We start from the raw sequence: 21,624 nt of genomic DNA, 5'->3' as shown, positions 1-21,624 counted from the left end.
GTTAAGAGATGGACCCAAATCATGCCTTGGTTCCCAGCCTCCATGCACAATAGGAAAATAGTGACTCGTTAACAAAGCATTTCCTACTCCTGGGTGATGAACCAGCACTGCCAGAGGCTCTAGAAGTGTTTAGACAGGTTAAAGCTGAGTAATGCATTTAAGTGGTGCATACATTATAACCCATAGTTCTGCCATATTAAGGCGAACCTCCTGGACCTGCTCACTTAGTAATGAGAGGTCTGTTTGCACAGGATTGCTCTGCTTTTTGGTTCAAAGTTAAATGGTTTTGAGGAACTATTTGAGAGACAAAGTGGTTTGGGATTTAGCAGGAGCTCAATGTTGGCAGGGTTGAGAGTGGGTGTAAAAGTTACTGTCCCATTATACTCTCAAGTCGGGTCCACTCAGAAAGTCCACAGTTGTGATTACGGCCTTAAAGACTGCTTCCCTAGAGAGTGTCACTAGGAACTGCGGAGACCTTCCTAGTGTGTTACCTAGGGCACACCAGTGTTCAAAGGCTGGGATGGCTGTGATGGGGCAGCACCGCCAGGAGGAAGGAGAGGAGACGCTTCTTCTGTTTTCACACTCTTTATTGCCAAGAGTTCAAAATGGTCAACATAAAAAAAAGAACATCTTGATAATAAATACTGCTCTTGGGGCTGTAATAAATAAAATGTTTATTAACAAGGAATGCACTTTTCCAGCCACAAGTGTATTCAAAAATAACAAAAAAAAAAAAAAAAATATGTATGGCCATAGTTCACAGTTAAACAGCCAAAAGCTGCTCTGATTGTAGCCTTTAAACAACAAGGGAGCATCCTCCCTTCTCCCTCCCCTTCAGGAAGTATATTCACAGTTCCAAACCCTCAGGCTGAAAGCACTCTCCACAGAGAGAACCTAAGAGGCAATGCATCTTTCTGCGAAATTGTCCGATGAAACCTTTTCAAGGCAGGTGCTTCAAGGGGAATCGTGTTCTGCTCCGCTCTTGGATTGTCCACAGTCAACTGCTCACTTCGGCTGGTCTGGCTCCAGCAGTCCAGCATGCCACTGAGGAACTGTAGTCGTACCAACACCTGCCCATCTCCTCCAACATGCTCTGTGTCCCGCCACTGGCTTCCCGGTTGGTCTCACAGTGGAAAGGAGTCCCATAGGGTCCACTCAAAAGGTTTTCAGTTACATCTCTGTAAGAGCATGTTCAGGGCATATTCCATTCGGTTTTTTAATTCTAAGGAACAGCCAGACATCAACAGAGTTGTCAGTCTGAAAGTCGTTGATATCCTGTCCTCATTGATGTATGTGAGAAGGTATTCTTCATTTTGGTTACAGATGATTATTTTTGTATGATCATGGTAGAAATTCACCTTTAAAAATAAACACAGGCGTTAGGACTTGCTAACTACTCCAGAGTGATAAAGGTTCTGCGAAAAATTAAAACCAGCTAGGTAGAGAAAGGTTTTAGGATCTGAACAGGTGCCTCCATGAAAGGCTCAGTTACCTGAAATGTGCCATCATTGAAGAGCATCATTAAGGCTTTATCAGATTTTAACCACTGAAGGAGGTAGAGCCGGGGTCTTCGAATATCAGTAACACTAGGGAGATCTCCACCCTGGAAGAGGTCAGGAGAGATGGTTAGTGCCTAAGAAGCAGGACAGTGTGGGACCATGCAGTGCCTCTGGAACTTAAGCCTCAGAATGGCCTGAAGATCCCTGGCTCCGCCTCCTAGAGACTGAGTCACTGCATTTAAGATAAGACATGAAAACCTGAGCTAAACAAACTTCAAAGGGATTCAGATGTTACTAGATCTAGACTGCTTCAACCATATCCTCTCGACATCCCTGAGGTACTTACGTCCATAAGGTTCTCCTCCATGTAATGAGAAAAATATTTCAGCACCGTCACTTGACTAATGAATTGTTCAGGGGCATCTGTTGCTGGAAAAACAGAACACTGGCCAAGTTCCGCATAATAGTGGACTGTTCTGGAAATCAGGAAGGAGAGAAAAGACAAATTAGAAGCAATTAATCAGTGTTTCCAGGTTTCATTAGTGCAACAGCAGAGAACTGGCAGGTTGCATTAATCAGGCATGCTTACTTCTTGTCTGGAAGGAGGCTCATGTGGGCGCCATTGTTGAAAAGGACTCCAACAGTGTGGTCTGAGAGCTGGTACCCAAAGCCGTATTTGTTGGAGTAATCGACCCATTTGGTGACCCACTGAAAGGACGTGGTCAGCTGCTCTTTGGGAATGCAGTCAGCTTCTGGCATATTCTCTAGGCATCCTCGAAGGACCCTGGCCACGGTATCTGCAACACTTCCCATGGTGCTGTCTTCAAGGCCTGGGAATTCACAGAAACAGAAACGGCAACATTGTTTACACTAAAACCACAGCTATGGAAATGCTCTTCCTCTGCTGATTTGAAAGACAGGGAAGCCAAGATTACTCTATGTCTTCTTTTCTCCAATGCTGTAACTTTGTTTCTATGTTAAACTAGACTGACAAATTGACTCTTCTTACTTGGTGGACAGCACTAGCCTTACAGTTTATTTAAAATATGGTTTCAAACACTTACATTCACTGCTGCTGCTGCAGCTGCCAAGTGTCCCTCTAACTATCATCCGGATCGCATCTCCAATCTGCTGTTTGCTTTCCACTGCGGATGTGCCAGATCTGGCAACTGTAGTGGCAGGCGGCTGGAGCTCCTTGAAGGGGTAAGGAGAGCCACACAATGAGTCAAGGAGCTAAGTCTATTTATATTTGAAACTTCAGGTTCAAATGAGATTATAATTACTGAAAAAGCTTATCAGAAAGCAGCGGCCAGAAGCCAGAGAAAGCTGCTGTAGTACTGTGCCTGGAAGCATTGCTTCGGCCCCGATAATCAGGAAAATGCTGATTACCCAAGAATGGAAATGACCTAAAATGTCTATACACATATATTCTTCCCCAACATACCTCATCTGTTCTGTGTTTGCTGGGTTGCTGAGTTATCGAAGCCTTTTTCAGATCATGCCTAAGCTTGTAAATGTCTTCGTCTTCTTTGGACACTTTATCTGTAAATCAAGGAGAAAGAATTGTGCATGTTAATCTATCCCAACGAGGCTGGGCACATTCCTTGCCCATCCACTACAATTATATATGCAGCACACTTGAGTGTTTAGGAAACAAAAGCTATCAGTCAGTTGTGGTTATGCATTTATCTGCTGCTAGTGTACAGATAAACTGCTGAAACCATGTCCATCATCAACCCCAGCCATCCTGGGTACAAAACGGGGAGAGAAGTCCTGAAACTTACTGTGTGTGTCATTATATCTTGCTTTGTCCTTTTTGCCACCAAAAAGAGCAGCAGCGGCTTTCTTGAAGAAGTTCTTAGCTGGGCTTGATAAGTGGAAGTCCGGAACCGTGTGGCAACAGCTCGAGGACAGCCTGTCTGGAGTGAAGCCCTGTGGGGCCAGAACAGAAGTTCAGAAACCTCGCCAGAAATCGGGGAGATGACATTCAGCTTTAAAGAGGGGTCAGAGAGTTCACTGACCTGCAGGAAGAAGTCATGCCGAATGATGTCATCCAAACTGGGACGGTCCTCTGGGTTTTTGGAGAGCATGCTAGCTATCAAGTGCTTAGCAGGGGCCAGCAATGAAGACGGCATCGTATACCTTGCCTCCCTTATGCACCTGTACGTTTCTTTCAGATTCGTGGTTTCGAATGGAGGCCTTCCTAGCAGCATCGTATACCTGGGTACACAGGAGCACGTCTTCAGAAATGGTCAAAAGGCCATCCTTCTGAACATCATTGACTGAGTCAAATTTGCCTTTCAGACATTCTGGCATTTACTTACATCACACAGCCTAAGGCCCAGATGTCTGATTCACAGCCATGTCCTTGTTTGTTGAGGACTTCCGGGGAGAGATAATTTGGGGTACCACATATTGTTCTGAAAAGACAGAACAGAGCAAGGTCTCATTCAGAACTATTGCATTCATTAAAAATTTCTCGGGGGTAGAGGGGGTGACCCAGTGGGAAATCAAACCTTGAAATGCTATGCTAAATTTCTATCTGATCATTTTTTTTAGTGTTTTTATTTGGAGTTTCTTTTGATAAGGTTTTAATGTGTGTGCCATTTCCTCAACCCATGTGACCAACTGTTTTTAACCAACTGAGACCAGATGGCTTACATATTTCAGGCAAAACAAAACATCTGATTGCCTTAATAAACAATTTAGAGGTGTGAGTTATCCTAATTCATAGTGAATATTTCTTTCAGCAGATTCTAGTGTGAAGTAACTTTCTAGGAAGTAACAGTTGGAACATAATGAAGCTGTGTTTGTGGTCTGCACAGAACCCAGGCAGGATACGAGTCTAACCTCCTCCTGTGTTCCAATGGTTCCAGTCTGGCTGCCAAACCAAAGTCGCCGACCTTCAGCTCCATAGCTTCATTGATGAAAAAGTTCCCTAGGAAGTGGGAAAGATGGAACATGAACTCCTCCGCAGCAGAGGTGCTGCTCTGGAAGGCAGCATCCTCCACTGAAGTCACCTGCTCAAAAGGCTAACCCCAGCTACAGCAGCCAAGGGCTTACCTAGCTTGAGATCTCTGTGCAAGATTTCTTGTTCGTGAAGGTACTTGAGTCCCGACACAATCTGCCTGAGGTAGTATCGGACTTCTGGCTCTGTCAACACCTTTCTTGCTTTCAAGATGTGAGCCATGGACTAGGAAGAGATGGGGGAGGAGAGAATGTGTCAAACAGTTACCCAGATCAGGCTTCCCTTTGCCAGACTAGTGATGTAGGTTGGCATGGAGGGAGAATTAGCTGTCAGGGCTAACACCCCAGATAAAATGCAACCAGAACATCACATCAGTGTTCTGTTAGCGAGCGGGGGAAGGCACTGACCGGGGAGTTAGCACTTACCCGTCTACTGCAGTATTCCAAGAGAATGTAAATGTTTTCTTTGTCCTCAAAGTAGTGGTAAAACTGCACCACGTGCCTGTGGTGCAGGACCCTGTGAAGCTCGATTTCTTTGTCGATCTAAGGAAAAAGGAAAAGCAAGATAAGGCTTATTAACCTCCCATCATCTCTGGGAAGGTGGGGCTTACCCATGCAGGAGACATTTTTCTGCTAGGGTAGGGCCACCCCTGCACACAAAGAAAATACTTTACTCAACAGTCATACACACCTTTTCCCTTTGATGAGGTTTAGCTACTCGGCTGTGAGGGATAATTTTTGCAGCGTAGACTTTGTTGTTTGTCAGATCTGTCATTTCGTAACACTTTGCAAAGCCACCCTGAGAGGAAACAAAGCCGAGATGGAATTGAGCATGACAAGAAAATGGAAGGTGAACGTTTAAAATAAATGAATACTCAAATGGAAAGAAAACTGCAAAACGTTGGGGAAACGGAGGGCTGGCCAGAGGCATGCAATCTGCTTTGTGAAACAGCCCCTTCATTTCAGGAAGGGAAACAAATTCCTGGAAACCAGGCCGGTTTCTTGTGTCTCTTCCACAAAGGAGAGCTCTACGCAGAGGGGAATGGAAGGCGGAAAGGTGGAAAACAGCCTCTGAAGAAATTTGACAGGCGGGCTCCCCGGGGATCAGGTGCTGAGAGCCGGGCTAACTTAGAATGCCATCAGTCCTCCTTTGGACTCAGGCTGAGGGGGCAAAGCGGATGCCCAGCGCTGTCAGCGCACGCACAGAAGCCGGGGAGGGCAGGTGAGGGACCCACGTCGCGCGGGGGACCAGAAGCTGGGGGGTGGGGGTGGAATAAGGGCGAGCTCAGGGTCCCAGGCTGCTCGACTTGCCCGGGCAGCCCGCCCCGCAGCCGGACACCCGCCCCGCCGCTGCTCACCTTGCCCAGCACTTTGCCCCGGCAGTAGCGCTTGCCCGTCGTGGGGTCGACGATAATCCGTGAGATCTCGGGTCCCGAGTGAGAGTGGTGGTGATGGTGGTGCGGGGCCGCCGGGGTCACCTGGGCCTGGGGCTGCCCGTCTTCCGAGGGCTGCTGCGGTCGCTGCTTCTTCTTCGAGTCCCCGCCACAAGCTTTGCCCAGCGCCTGCTCGCACATCTTGCTGCCCGCGGCGGGCTGGTAGGTGATAGTCCGCAGGAGTTCCATCGCGGCGCCGCCAGACACCCGACCCTGCCTGCTGCCACCCCCGAGGCACCGACACGCGTCCGGGCTAGCCCTGGCTCCCGAGCACCGCGCTCCCCGCGCCGACCGGCTAAGCCCACGTCCAGCTCCGCTTGTGCGAGCCGGAGCGAGCCGCCCGGCTTTATATATGCGCCTGGGCTGGAGGGGCGGGGCCCGGTGACGTCACGGAGAACGCCCCGCCCGCCGGCTCGGGAGCCACGGAGCCAGCGCCCGTGCAGTAGGTGCCGCGTGGCTTCGAACCCGGCTATGAGGTGGCGGCGGGCGAAGCGCTCCCCCCCACACACACTCCCCACCCCGGTTCGTCTGGAAGACAGAAGCCCGAGGGCGCACGCCCTGTGCGGTCGCTGGCCGGCCGAGGGTGCTGGGTTGGCGATCCCGGGAGCCGCATGGTTGGCACCGCCGCCGGTGACACCACGGACCCTGGTGTCAACCAGAGACCCGGAGCGCTCGGGGCCAGCGCGCCCTCCCCCTCCCGCACGGCTCCTTCGCGCCTGTCTAGGGCTCGGTGGCTGGGCCCCCGCCGCGGGTTCCAGATCGGGGTGACCTGGGGTGGGGTGGGGTGGGGTGGGGGGCGTGGGAGCATCCGAGCCCCCTGCAGCCTCTTCCCATCGCCTGAGAAGTGGCCCCTGTCGAAGGGCAGGCCCCTAACCTTGGATGGGCCTGAAGGCCGGCGAAGGTTTGCTGCGCAACAAGTCTGACCATCGCAAAGCAAGAGCGCCGTCCCGTGGGACTTCTCAGAAGCGCGATCAACGGTCTGAGGGGCTTTGACAGCGGAGCTGAAACTGCCCCGTTGCTAATTATGATTTTACAACTGAAGTCATCTGTGACTTCTTGTTCCAAGCAGGTGATTCAAACTGCGTGGATCAAATGGCTCACTAAAGCGATGTCACCGCCCTTCTGCACATAGAGTCAATCCAAGCCCCCCCCCACACACACACTGTGGGATGAAGGGCAGAATATAGGCATCTGTGTGGCCGTACACAGGAGTTCACTGTTCATACCCTGTTTTCTTGCTCTGATGGCAATGGTGCTAGTGTTTTTCTGTACTGTATTAAACGCTACTGGCTATTTTGAAATGCCTGTGTCCTCTTAAACCAACTCAATGAAAAATCCTGCCGTGTTAGGAGGAGGGGGGCATAATATCCCCTCTACCTTTCAGGATTAGAACTGTGGTCCCTCAGGCAGGGCAGGTAAACCTCAGAAACACAAGCTTATTTATACATGTGGGAGTTTTACAGCGGAGTACCCTCACAGGTGGCTTATAATTGAGGTTTGAACGCTAACTTAAGCCAGTGTGAAGAAGACAAGAGAAAAAGAAAGCAGTCAGAAACAAGGGAGTAAAAGGGGATAAGGTTTGCTATTTTTTTACTGATGAAATTGTTATTTAGAGTCTTTTTCTCGCACAGGAGACATTCTTAGGAATAGGGATTTTTTTAAAAATGTCATTTTTTTTCCTTACATTTTTCCTTACAAAAAAAGCTGGATGTCGTTTCCATGGCTTCTGTGTCTAACCCCTTTTTCATTCAGCTCAAAATTATCTGATTCAGAGGTATATTTTAGGGTGACATGTCCTGTGCACATGATGGAGTGACATGGTCCAGTGGGCATTTCTCCCACATTACAGGTGAGGAAATTTGATCCTATATTATTTTAGTAACTTATCAATAAATTATCATAGAACCCCACGTTATGTTAGGCCAAGTACATGTGCACCCTTATGTTTCAGCTAACGTGGTACATAAGCAGTTATCTTGTATAGGACCCAGTGGCACTGAGAATTCCTGATTAATTCCTCCAGGCCCCTAGCTAACGCTGAGCCTCTAACAGCAGTCAACCGTTACAGACTTTTACATCATCTCCTGCTCTCCCAGCAGTGTACAAAGGAGGCATCGTAAGCATGCAGGGCAGACCAGGCGGGGCTTTCTGTGCCTCAAGTCACTGCCAGCCCAGGCATGTTTTTCACACGGGTGAGTAGACTCTAACCCAAGACTGTCCCAGGCTTGACTAGGAGGCGGGGCTGGCAGTAAAATAGCAGAGTCACACACACACACACACACACACACACACACACACACACACACACACACACCCTCTATGCATAAACTTGTATGACCTTTGCTCTCCAGACTTGTGTAAAGCAACTGAAGGAGACTGCTGGCTTGGAGGCGACTGTCCTCCTTTCCCAGGAATAGCTTTGCACTAATCCTTGTGCGTGTGTGTGTGTGTGTGTGTGTGTGTGTGTGTGTATGTGTGTTTACCTGTGTGCTCATGTCTTATGATTAAAAGACTAAAGAACAGATGGTTAAGACTTTTTCTCAATCTTGTACCATACAATGTTAACTCTTTCTTAGGGTATACTTTAATATTTGGTAGACAGTTGGCCATCCACGTGAAAATTCAGTTCTGAGCAGAATAGCAATGCTGAGTCTTAGGGCCTTCCTCGCCAGCGGGGAAAGACTGATTTTCTTTACAGTAGTGCCACCATGTGGACACAATCAAAACTGTAGTTCATACAACAACAAAGCTACCACAAGTGATAAATCTCAAAATATTTCTCTGTAGATCCGAGGTCTGAATGCAAATTTTATTGCCAAAATCCCAATGGGGCTTCTGGTGAAAAAATAGTGACAAACTTTAAATGATCAAACAGCAAAATTACCCTAAACAAGAAGGAGGAGCGATCAACCTTTCTCTTGAAGCCTTACAATGAATTTGTAGTAAGAAAGCTGCTAAATTAATTAAGCAAACTTATCAAAGAACTAGAACAATGAGAATAATGGTAGGTCCCCATCTAGAAAGGACTTCCACGTGTGGAAAAATGCAACATGTTAATAAGGAATGAGGATGTTCAGTACATGGAGATTAGACCCAAAGCATCTTTTCCATTCACGGGGAAAACAAAACAAACAAAGTATCTCATTCTGTCATGAGATTCCTATGTCGGGGAGCCTGAGTGGGGGCAGTGGTGGGGGGAAAAGGCTTTCAACAGATGTAGCTATTCCTTATAGAAACTAAAGGTAAAGAATAATGGTTCCGTGGGAATGGAATTTGCTCATTGCCACCAGAGTGGGGAGAACCAGGGAACAAATGCCTTCGGTCCCGTCTCCGAGGCTCTAACAAGAGCTCTGGAGTTACGTGTGGGAAGGATTCAGTTACCTGTGAGGGATTGTGAAGATCAAGGTAACTGAAGATATTCGATATTTTGTCACAGCAAACAAACAACTATTACAAACCATGTTAAAAACAAAACAAAATTACAGGGCTGGAGAGTTGCCTCAATGGGTAAGAGAACTTGTTATGCTAGCAAGGGACCCAGGTTCAGTTCCCAACACCCTCATGTAGGCTCACATTTTCCTCAAGCACCGGGCATACACAGACATGTGTGCAGGCAAAGCACTCACATGGATATGGATAGAATAAACCTTTAAAAAAAATTCAAATCTCTACAAATGGAGTAAAGGCTTAAAAAAAGAGCAAAGCGATGGGAAGATATGGGCAATAGCTTTTGAGCACAAGCTGGGGAAGATTTGAAGCATAAAAAGAATGCTGTGTCAAAAGACTGGCAGATAGGGAATAGCTCAGAACTTCAACTCACCAAAAGAAAGTTTAACGTGGGGAAAGATAAGCTATATTGTAACTAAAAGAAAGATAAGCTATATAGTGACTAAAAGAAAGATAAGCTATATAGTGACTAAAAGAAAGATAAGCTATATTGTAACTAAAAGAAAATGGACATTTTAAAAATGTAACACGTTGGGCGTTAGTGGCGCACACCTTTAATCCCAGCACTGGGGAGGCAGAGGCAGGCAGATCTCTATGAGTTCCAGGCCAGCCTAATCTACAGAGGGAGTTCCAGGACTGGCTCCAAAGCTACACAGAGAAACCCTGTCTTGAAAAACAAAAACCAACAAACAAACAAACAAAAAGTAACATGTTTGAGAACTCAAGAATCAACAACCAGACTGCAAGCCCATATCCATCAAAGAATGTACGTGTTCACAGAAGCAAGGATGAGAAATCTGTTTGATTGCTAGAACGTTACCAGAACTTTTGGGGTGTCTCTTCACAGTCATCAGATGATGCCAAGGAAATCAGGCCTCCCTCTTGCAGTTCTTAATTTCACTAATCATTTAAAAGCAGATGTCACCATCTAGATTTTCTTTTGAACTCTAGTAAAATTGGCAATTAAATATAGGTGGAGAAAAATTTTCTGAGGAGCACATGGCATGAGGGAAGTGATCCAAGTAAAAGAATATTTCAATATGTGTTTCTAATATCTGGGGTCAGATTTGGACATATCAGAGTCTGACTGATAGAGTTGTGTCCTGGCTGATAGAGTCTAGAAGTATAACAAAATGATTTCATTTGGATAATTGTGAACAATAGTAAAGTCGTGCCCTCATTTGGAGAGGCTGGAGGCCTGCTATCAAGCCTCAGCTTTCCTGCTGAGCCCTCTTGTGGTGGATGGGAGCTGAGCTGGGACACCTCCTAGGACCCCATTTGCGAAGGTACTAATCCCTTTCACAGAGCAGTACCCATGTGACCTCGTGGGAATCAGGTCCAATGCACACCAACATTCAGAGGCTCACACCAGGCTCCAGAGACTTCAGTGCTGAAGCTGGAAAAAAAAAAAACCTACAAGCTTTGTATTATTATATTTCTCCTAAAACATTAGACTTGCAAATTTAATATTCAACACTTTTGAAAATTAGCCTCTCATGGGATAAAGGGTTAACTTGTGTATATAAATGTTAAACCTACTAAATGTTGGTTTCTATGGTGTTTATTTTGACATACCAGCTCTTGATAAAATAACAATATAATAATAATAAAATAAAAATAGTGTGGTGAATCTTAACCAGTAACTTTATTTAAAAAGCTTTGTTATGAATGTAGTAAAATATCCGATCAAAATCCACCTTCGTTCTTGTCGTTGGTTCGTTCATCTGTGTATGCTTTTATCTTCTCTCTATTTTCTGAACATGTTTTTTGTCGGGCTCTTGCTAGTGCGCAGCTGAACTGGTAACTGTGAATCTGTTGTCTGGAATTAGGTCGCCCTCTGCTGGAGGTCAATGACACTGCCAAGCAATGCTGTGACTTTAGGGCTGCTTTCGAAGATGTCACATATTTTGTCTCCTCGAGGGGAAAATCGTCGCACTTTTTCAGTCCACCACAGAGGGCTCAATTAGTCTACACATTCAACGTACCTAAAAGTAGAATTTAGAGAGTTATTTGTTCACCGCCTTGTCCAGGGTCTGACCAGTGGGTCTCCCTGGTCCTCCCTTCCTCACGGGTTACTAAACCAGCATAACCCCTAACTACATTCTGAATATTTGTCCTTATACCCACAGGTAAGTGTAGCGCTTGCCCCTCATCAGGGAAACTTCTCTTTGCAACAGATGGGGAATTTTGTACCTATATTCATCAGGGATATCAGCATGTAATTTCCTTTTTTGCTACTGTGTCTTTACCTGGTTTTAGTATTAAATTAATACTTGCTTTACAGAAATTTGGAAATGTTTCCTTTGTTTCTAAAAAAAAAAAAAAACTGAAGTAAGAAACATTGGTTGTAAGTCTTTGAAAGTCCAATGGAGTTTTAATTACTGTTTAGTCTTATTTGTTATGGATCATTTTAAGTTGTTGATCTCTTCTTGGTCTGCCTGCCTTTAGTATTTTGGATAAATCTAGAAATTAGTCTATTTCTTTTTGGTTTTCTAGATTAACAGAATATCAGTTTTAAAAGTATCCCCTATATTCCTCTGAGTCTCTCAGCTGCCAGCACTGATGCTGGCCCGTTCGGCACCGGTCTGTTAATTTGGGCCCGCCCTTTCTTTGGCTCAATTGGGCTGAACATCTGTCAGTTTTGTTTTTCTTCCCAAAGAATAAGCTCGGAGATTTGTTGATTCCTCATATCTTCTCGGTTGCATTAATTTCTGCTCTGATTCTTGTTATTACTTGCTGTCTACTGGGTTTGCGCTTGTTTTCTTTCTGTTTTTTACAAATTTTTGAGTTGCATGATTTAAGTCATTTACTTGTCCTCTTTTTTATTTTTTAAATATGGGTGCTTAGAGCTATACATTTCTCTCTTAGGACTGCTTTTAATCTGTCTCGGTGGTTTTTTGTTGTATTGTGTCTTCATTTTGTTAGAAATTTTTAAATTTTCTTTCTTGATTTCTTTTTGATCCACTGGTACTTTAGTAACGTGTTTAATCTCCATAAGTTTGTGTGCTTGTTAGAGAGGCATTCGGTGTTGATTTGAACTGTTATTGCATTGTGATAAAATAGATAGTACATAACTTTGTTAAGACCGGCTTTTCTTGCCAGAATATGATATACATTTTAGAGACACTTCGGTGTGTTTCTGAGTAGACTATATATTCTTTGATGTTTGGGTGGGATATTGCGCAGATATCTATTACAATATCCTGTATTATCATTGAATAATATACATAGCACCATGTAAGCATGAGTAGTGAATTTTGAATATTATTTAACTAGGAAGTCAAGTCTGTGAGCAAAAAGGAAAAAAAAAATCTGAAGTCTTGACAGTGTGAGGTCAGGAAGAGTCAGAAAAGGGTGGTGGGAACAGAGAAAGAGCAGACCAACAGAGCAGCTGAGAGACGATGCTCCAAGAGGCAAAGGGCCAACCGAGGGCGGGCGAGGAGGCCTGCCTAGACTAGATTGCAATCTATGCAGACTCTGAGTTAATAGTTTACATCCTCGAATAAGATGGACAGGAGGATGAGGGTACAGCATCACCCAGTGTCCTCTCCAGAAGAATCATGGGCTAAGGGCTGCTGACCCTTAGTGGAAGGATTAGTTTTAGATGCCGGACAGTGGGAATCTCGTGAAGACAAAATGTGTTGCAGCAGAAGAGAGGAATGCCCCTTCAGGGTGAGGGGAAGAAGCTCTGCCGATTCCTGGACCCCTGAATCTGGAATGATGAAAAGGGAGTCAGAGAGAAGGAAATAGCCGGTCTCTCCCGAGAGTGAGGGTCTTCGGGTGAGGCGGGAAGGCTGCGCGGTGCAAGCAGTGATGTTGGTGGACAGCAGAGGTTAGAAGTGGCTGCTTGCTGTACAAGGCGAAGTCTTCTAAGCAGGAGAGTGGAAGAGACACCACTTCAGAGTCCTTGCCCGTCCTAACTTCGTTGCGGGCATGTTTTTGTTGTTGCTTTGTTTTGAGACGAGGTCTCTCTAGGGAGACCTGGCTGGCCTTGGGCTCACAGAAATCCTCCTGCCTCTGCTTCTCAAGTGCTGGAATTAAAGGTGTGTGTCACTGTGCTAAGTTTATGAAGTTTCGAGTTTAATTTTGGTGGTGGAATTTATAATTCTCTCTAGTGATTTAGGAAAAAGTAAATACTATTCCTTCAAAATAAAGGATCAAAGGGTAAAGAGATAAGGAAGGTGTGACCACAGAGTAAGGGCCGCTGACCCTCTCTCTTGGTCCTGTAAGTAAAGCAGTGATTATCATCTAAGTCGAGTAACTGTGGGGTCATTTCTATCAATCCAACAGAGTTTACAGAGAGTCCTCGGAATACTAATACTTTGGGGCAGACTGTCCACAGTTGAACCAAACAGCTAAAATTTTCGTCTCCATAACCCCATTCAAATCGTGCCCACCCAGAGACACATGGCTGTAAAGATCTGCTGTAAAGAAGTCATGTTTGTCATAAAGGAAGTGACAACTGGGCACTTATGCAAAAAGCACCTACAGCCAAGCTATAGTTTTCAGACAGCAGGGGGCAGCATTCTCTAGGTGTTTGTGTTAGGTCCTTGGCTTGCAAACTATGCAGACCTTTCTGGAGATTTTTCTGCTGCGCATGCGTGATGTAGGTGTTAGAGATAACAAATGTTATAGACCAGAAAAAGGATAAGGACAGTTTGAATCGCTAATAAATGATTACGTTGGGGAGAGAATCCAGTGTTACCTGAATTCAACTGTGATTTGCGGAGGTGGCTGGACATTTGAAAATGGAAATCGGGGACTAATGAGAGGTTAGCATGGCTTTAGTCGAGTCAAGGGAGCAGAAAAACTTGCAAAAGACAGAAAGGAATGTTGGCCCATGAGAGACTCACCAGGTTTCCTACTGGCACCTATCGAAGTGCTTCTGGGGAGCATTTTAATAGGTGGTGGCTGGAACCACCCAAATTCTTTTTGTGGCTTTGAGTTTTAACCGAAAGGCACTGGTGGGGGGGGGGGGGTTAGGTCATACTAACGATGTGGCCATGACTTGTTAGGAATGACGTTGGTGATTTAAGTATTTTTGGGACCAAAGAGGCCAAGCTAGGGCTTGGGAAAGGAGGGAATTTCATGTGTGTGGTAGGATGTTGATAACAGAGTTACCACCTTCTTCCATCAATAGGAAAGCGTTGACGTTTCTTAAGGGCTTATTGACTTCAATTATGCTCTGGTTACTCCTTGCAACCCCAACATAATTTGTGAGACAAATAGAGAAATAGCTCTCCCCCCCCCATTTCCTAGCCCTCTCTCTCCCTACCCCTGCCTCTTTAAAATAGTCACCCATTTCCCCCCTACCCAGCACTCACTCTCCTTTTAATGAAAACACCATGCTAGCCTTTGGGAAGCCATACACCGAGGCAGTGTGTGTGTGTGTGTGTGTGTGTGTGTGTGTGTGTGTGTGTGTGTGTGTGAGGTGAATGTTCCCAACTGCTCAGGCTCTCAGTGGGCAGAACTAACTTTGCCCCGCCCACCAGAGCACTATAGGCAATTGAAGGCGTGGCTTAAAATTTGACTCAGGTCAATGGTCATTTCTGGGACTTGTGAGATGATGGGAAAGCATTCTTGCTGTACTTCCAGCTATCAATGCATTGAATTTACAGTTGCAGGGATCGCCAGGCTGGAGCAGGGAACAATAGAAGGGGGAGGGAAGGAGAGAGGGAGGGATGACTTGCATACAAATTCGTTTCTCCAGCTTTTGGATCCAACCCACATCACATTAGTTTTTGTTGTGACCTAATTAGGAAATATCACAAAGATTATCACAGTAAGCTCCCATAGGCCTACTAAGTAATCTGAGAAAGAAATTATTACTGACCAGCTTAAATCGTACTGTCTTAAAAGTTATGTAGATCCCTCTGATGAAGACACTTTCAGTCTTGGCTCAGTCCATTGAGGCAAGCGTTTAAATAGAGTTTAAGTAATCCTAAGACAGCCTGTGGACACAGGGTAACAAAACCAAAACAGTGCGTGAATGAAAGCTCAGAGCATCAGCTACAGTTTAGGTGGCAACATCAGCTCCCATTCAAACTGATTCTGCACGCCCAGGGAAGACGGCCCCAGGATATCTGGCTGTGACACTGGCTTACACTTGTCCTGTCTTGTTGTTGCCCTGTGTGGATCAGCTGGAGGCCCCTCTACCCTGAGGACAGGCTCTTCTTTACTTCCTCCTAAGCTGGAGATACAATGAAAACATGGACCACACTGATGCTCAGACAACTTCCTGAGGATCTGTGGTTCTTACAGAGCTTTCTAGAAGTTCACCAGCACTGGACCCTCCTGGAGGGCACCGTGTGCTCTCAACCAGCTGCTCCAGCCTGAGCCCTGTGCCTCAGTGCAACTTGTGAGGGTGATGCTGTTGGCATCTCCTCAGTAGCAAAGCCTGCATTTGCTTTCCAGTTTTCCAGGATGACTTATGCAAGCATGCCTAATTATAAAACTAAATTTTATAGAACAAAAATAATAACTGAAGACCCTAGATGTCACTTACTCTGGAAAAAAGGGATGGTAAATGTCCTAAGGGAGAACAAAACTAGGGCTTCTGAAATAATGGTGATCATTAATTTCTTCATCTGAGGTATTGACACATTGATATATATATATATCAATTCTTATATTGCTACCCAGACTGTCTCTTTATATATGTGTATAAGTATCTGTATTTGTTCAAATATGTCACATATCATTTTACAAATAACTATACTTAGTACCAAGGAAAAATAATTTCTATTAGCTGAAGGGTTATTACTGTTTTTCATTGCTTCAAACTGTCCCTTCTCAAACCCCTTTGAGGTAAAGTAATGAGAACTCCAGAAGGGGAGAACAGTGGGCAGCAATAATGATAGTCCCTGCTCTCACCACAGACATTAGTGTAAGGAGTAGGGTTTTCCGCCCGCCGCTGGTCTTGTCCCATGGCTGTGCCAGCCCCAATTAACACACCGAGACTCTGTATTTGATACAATTCTGTTGGCCAGGTACTAGTTTCTTATCAGCTAGCTCTGTCTTAATTATTAACCCATTTCTATGTATTTCCACGTGGTCTTATCTTACCGGAGAGCAGGGGCCGGCTGACGTCCTGCTCTCTCCAGTCTCTCCATGCTGACTCCTCCTTACTACTTCCCCGAATCCTCCTTGTCTCCTAGTCCCGCCTATCTTGCTTTCCTATTGGCCAACAGTGCTTTATTCATTAACCAGTAAGAGAAACTTATTTACAGAATGACATCTCCCATCATCTCCTCTTTTCTGTCTAAATAAAAAGAAGGGTTTTAACCTTAGGATGGTAAAATATATAACACAACAGTTATCAAGTAAGAATCACAGTTAACAATATTTAGTCCATTAACATTTATCAAGATTTAAGAAAATATTTCATCATCTATTCATAGAATGACATCTCCCATCATCTTAGCAGTAAGTGGGGTCTACGAGGGAACACAAAATGTCAAAGTACTGGGAAGTGCAGCTTGCTGCTAGGAAATCAAAGCAGGCTGACAGGAAAGTGTCAGGCACAGTGTGTCTTAGGAAGTGATAACGTGTGTGATGGCAGAGAAGGGTTGTGTCGGTGTGTCCAGCGACAGTCACCGAGTTAGGAGAAAGTATGTATGACATGCGGTACATGGGGACGTACATATGAGAGGCAGACGACAGACAGACAGAGATGAGGGGACTTCGTACGAAGTGGTCAATCCTCCTGAGGAGACATGCTGGGAGAAAGGCAGGGTGGCAGGAGAGGCGTGGAAGGGGACCCACAAAGACGTTATGGGAAGGAGCAAAGCCAGCGCTGGGCCTTTGGGAGGACAGAACTGGAGGCGCAGGGGAGCCGAGGGCTGGAGGCGCAGGGGAGCCGAGGGCAGCACATGCATCTCGCGTCTCTGGACTGGGGAGAATGTCGTGGCACCAGGCAGAGGCTGACCGTGGGGGCCTTCTAACCTTTGACCATGGCAGAGGGTTAATTCTAAGACTAGAAGACGTTATTTGTCTTAATCAGAGGTCAATATGGTCTGGGTAACACTTGAGAAATGCCACTCATTTAGCTTTAGGGATGAAGTATTGCGGGATAACAAGATAGAAGGAAGACCCTCGAGAGACACATGTGGTGTGGAGAGTGGAGTGGTGGTCCTTGCGTGCGAGACAGTCTTTATTATCCTAGCAGACATCCTCTACCAAAGCAGCCAAGTGCGTCCAGCTAGAACCAAACAGAAGGCCACAGCAGCAACAAGGCCCCCATTTTGAGCATATTGTACTCCATCTGTGAACTAGACTGAAGATTTTTCTTTTTTAATTTCTGGGTTTCATGGCCTTTTGACTTAGTTCCTCAATTGTATATTTCTTTGCTTGCTCCTTGCCCTAACTCTGACTTCAGAAAAATGAGGCAGGTGTCCTCCAGACTATCCAATCTTGCAATGACCCATTGCCTTAAGCTTGGCTTAAATATTCCCAAACAGATAAAGATCAGACTGTATGGAGAAAATATCTTTGCCCAGCTAAGAGCCCTTCATGTAATACCCAATGGTCAGCCGTGAAATCATACACATACAACTAGCATCAAATGGACTGAGCTTGAGAGAGAGGGTAGGCTATGTGAGAGGTGTTTGAGAAAAGGAAGAGAAGGAGAAATGATGTAATTATATTTTAATTGCAAAAATAAAAATGTTAGGAAAAATAAAAGCAAAAAAGGAGAAAGGATTCAAATGTAAATCTCTAGAATGAAGCATATTTAATGTGGGCATCCTCACAGGAATTGAAACAGAAGCAAGAGGGCCTAGTCCCCAAGGAAAACAGGCTCTGTACTCAAACACCACAGTCCAAGGCTGAATTCTACGAGCTAGCTGAGCTTAGGTGGGTAACTTCTGCCAACTGTGCCTCACTTGACATCCCCAATCCAGTAAATGGCACCCACCTTTATGCTTTCTTTAAGATGAATAATTTCGTGGAAATGGTTTATGGAAGTGTCCAGTAATTGTTCAAGTGCTCAAAACATGAATTATTAGTAGATTGTTTTAGCCAGCCTAAAAATACTAGAGCATCTCTGGTGAACTCTAACCACGGGAGCTTGCTTTGCTTTGCAACATTTTCAAGTTCCCTTTTTTTGTGGTGAAGAAAAGTGAAGTAAAGAGTTAAGTGGTTTGCTCAAGATGATACACTGGGTGGGATCCCTTCAAAGAAAGCTTGAGAGTGACTGAAGCCCTACTGGGGACTTAATGACTCAAGGGAATACTTTTATGAGCTAGGACTGGAGGGCATCCTGGAGGACTTCCTTTATCTTCACAGTGAGAACCTACGCATTCACCTTGCTAAAAGTGCCTTGGGAGATTTTAGCAAAGACTGAGAGCTACTTGCCAGTGTCATTCAGAGTTAGTTGTGGATTATTTTGTTTTTGTCTGTTTGTTTTCTTTTTTTTTAAATATACACTGTCAACCGCGGTACCTGTTATTGGATGATTGCTCCAAGATGACTTATGTTAGAAAAAGGTAAAGATTCTGAGGACAGTGAACAGAAAAACTTAAAATTCTAAGAAAATAATAATGTAACATGACCAGAGATGTTTCTATCAAGAGGGAACCCTTTGACTTCAGTCTAAGTACTGGCTGACAAAGCTAAAGATCGCTGCTAGTCTATGTGGAAGAAAGGCAGGGTTAGTAGCAAGGCTCTAGTGTATCTAGGATTATGACACTTGCCTGGCCCTGTCTAGGAACTAGCTCACCAACACTCATCCAAGGCAGAACTGACTTGGCCTCCAGAGCATGTTTCCCACAGAGGGAAAAACCAAGTGTGTCCTAATTTCCAGAATCCCACCCCAATCCTGATTCTTGGTCCCCAGGAATCTGTTGATGTTTGTTTTGGGTCCATCATCTTCTACTCTTTTAAGCTCCTAGAGTTTTACAGGGCATCATTGTTGGGGATGAGGGAATTGAGGGAGCAGATTGGAAGCAATTAAAGCTCTCTGCCAGCCTAGATTCCTGTCTCAGAATCAATGTACAGGTGAGATAATGGGGCTCAGGACATGGACCTCCAGTACTGTTCTCCTTGGAGAAGCTGCAAGCCAACCTCATACTCCTACTAAGTTTGAAATGGCAGGAGTGGTTGACGGTGTCCATGGGAACCAAGTCTCCGTGAATCCAGATGATTCCAACGCCAGCCTGGCCACTCTGCACAACCTCAAAATATGGCCAGTTACTTAAAAATTATAACAATACACCATTCCCAACATTTCCCCCAAGACACTGTCAGAATCAAACAGGGACTACTTTGGAGTCTGTTGTCAATGCTAGTTGAAAGTATCCTCATTATATGGATACAACGAGCTGCTGAAACTGTGTGTGATTGTATGGCTTGAGAAAGCTACACCCAGTCTGAGGTGAGGAATATCCACTTTAAGAGATGCCGGACTTCCCAGAGCATCACTCCATTCATGGAGGAGCGAGATGGCTCAGCTTCTCTTCACATGCGATGGCTACCAACTATTCCAATGTTCATTTATTTCCATGACAAAGGGTAAAAGGAGGAAGAAGAGGGAGTGTTGTTCAACTGAAGTTGAAGCAAGCCTCGAGTCCTGTTATCTGATCTGATAGCAGTTAGGAAAGACTTGAAGAAAGGGAGGAAGTATGTTCTAGATATAACACCCAGCGTCAGGCAGCATCTCACTATGATGGCCGTCATAGTAACCCATTTGGACTCAGTGGTATGTGAAGGAAACCCAGGGGTCTTGGCATCCTTTGTTTTCTTAAGGTTGAACAAAGCAAGATTCAGAGTGTTTTTTTTTTTTTTTTTTTTTTTTTAACCAAAGATGCTAACTGTTTTAGGTTTAATTATTTCATACCTTTGTGGGTTTGGTTATACATGAATTTGGGGAACTGTGAGGTGATCTACCTGTATCAACAAGAACGCTCATAATCTCAGAAAGTAGAAAACTTAGCTTTGACTTGAGGTTCAAGTCATCAGACCCCCATCTTCCTCCCCCACACAGACTCACCAACCCCTAGACTCAATAAGGTCCACATAAATTAGAATCCACTTAGCTCAAAGTCTACTGACAGCTTTTCAAGGTATTGCTGTCTTCTAGAGTAGTTTGTCCAAAAAATACAATAACCAAATTAAATAAAGCTACATCTAAGTCGTTCTATATGTCATGCCTATTGGATTTTCTTTCCTATTTATTTCATATATATATGGGTGTGTGTGTGTGTGTGTGTGTGTGTGTGTGTATGTGTATAAAGAAACATATATATGTATGTATGTATATATGTTTCTTTATACATACATGTATGTATATATATAAAGAAACATATATATATATACATACATACATACATATATATAGTCTTCTAAGACATAATCTTAAGTGCTCAATTAACCACCATGAAGATGACAATATATAACATTTCTAGGGAAGTGCTTCCACAAGCTTCCAAGTCTACAGGACCTTCAGCACTTTGTGCCATCACACAATTGTGGATAGCTGTGTGTGTTTGGAATTTCATATAAACGGAGTCACACAGTTTGCACTCCTTTTGCATGTGGCTTCTTTAATTCCACAGTACGGTAGTGGAATGCTGCACATGCCACACATACTGGTGGTTTGCCTATTCTGTGACTGGCTACCACTTGCTTTTACGAATTCACAATGCTTTATTCTCCCATGTCTCCTGCTGGTGGACTTTGAAGCTTCTGCTATAGATCTGAGGCATGGTGACTACAGTTGTTACAGAAGGTAGAGGCAGTGATCACTGTAGAGCACACATCTAAGAGTAGAATTTTTGTCTTTTACTCTGCTCTGCTTTTGTCTTCCTATTTAGTCGTGGACATGATCTATGATCTAGCCTTTGCAAGTCACCAAAGGAACCATCACCGTGTGCTCTGTTAGGCCCCAGAGGAGTTGAGAGTGAGTCAGATTTCATGGCTCTCAGTTGTTCAACACCTCCCAAGACTGTGTTTTTTTTTTTTAACCTAATTTGTCCTCCATAATTTCTGGTGCCTTGGTTTTCATATACAGGGTAGATTTCTACAGTTTTTTTTCCAGAAATTTAAATAATTTAACAAAATAAAGAAGATTAGGATAGATTGTTTTTGAAAGTTATGGAAGAATGGCGGGGGGGAGGGGTTGCATTGAAGACAGCAAACATACTCGGCTTCATGGTAGCAAAATCAAACCAACAAACAACCTTGGAATTTTCATTTGCCATATATGTAAATACTTACAATTGCCAACACATCAAATACTTTTAAGGGAGAGAAAAAAGTGGGGTCTCTGTATATTGCTAGAA

The 21,624-nt window shown here is 44.6% G+C and overlaps 1 protein-coding gene across 1 annotated transcript; it reads right to left on the bottom strand.

Annotated features, from left to right (window-relative positions):
• Positions 1 to 657: 657 nt before the first annotated feature.
• On the bottom strand, positions 658 to 6,118 carry Plk2 (polo like kinase 2). Its single transcript, XM_051182914.1, has 14 exons — positions 5,825 to 6,118; positions 5,158 to 5,265; positions 4,893 to 5,009; positions 4,563 to 4,692; positions 4,350 to 4,437; positions 3,824 to 3,919; positions 3,521 to 3,719; positions 3,284 to 3,431; positions 2,944 to 3,041; positions 2,564 to 2,693; positions 2,089 to 2,329; positions 1,846 to 1,975; positions 1,493 to 1,603; positions 658 to 1,358 (listed from the first exon to the last, which is right to left on the bottom strand). The coding sequence occupies exons 1-14, from the start codon at positions 6,086 to 6,088 to the stop codon at positions 1,167 to 1,169; spliced, it is 2,052 nt and encodes a 683-aa protein (XP_051038871.1). The 5' UTR covers positions 6,089 to 6,118; the 3' UTR covers positions 658 to 1,166.
• Between the last annotated feature and the right edge of the window lie 15,506 nt (positions 6,119 to 21,624).

Source organism: Phodopus roborovskii, unplaced genomic scaffold, assembly GCF_943737965.1.
Source record: "Phodopus roborovskii unplaced genomic scaffold, PHOROB, whole genome shotgun sequence".
Taxonomy (NCBI): Eukaryota; Metazoa; Chordata; class Mammalia; order Rodentia; family Cricetidae; genus Phodopus; species Phodopus roborovskii.
This window is presented reverse-complemented; position numbering and strand designations above follow the sequence as displayed.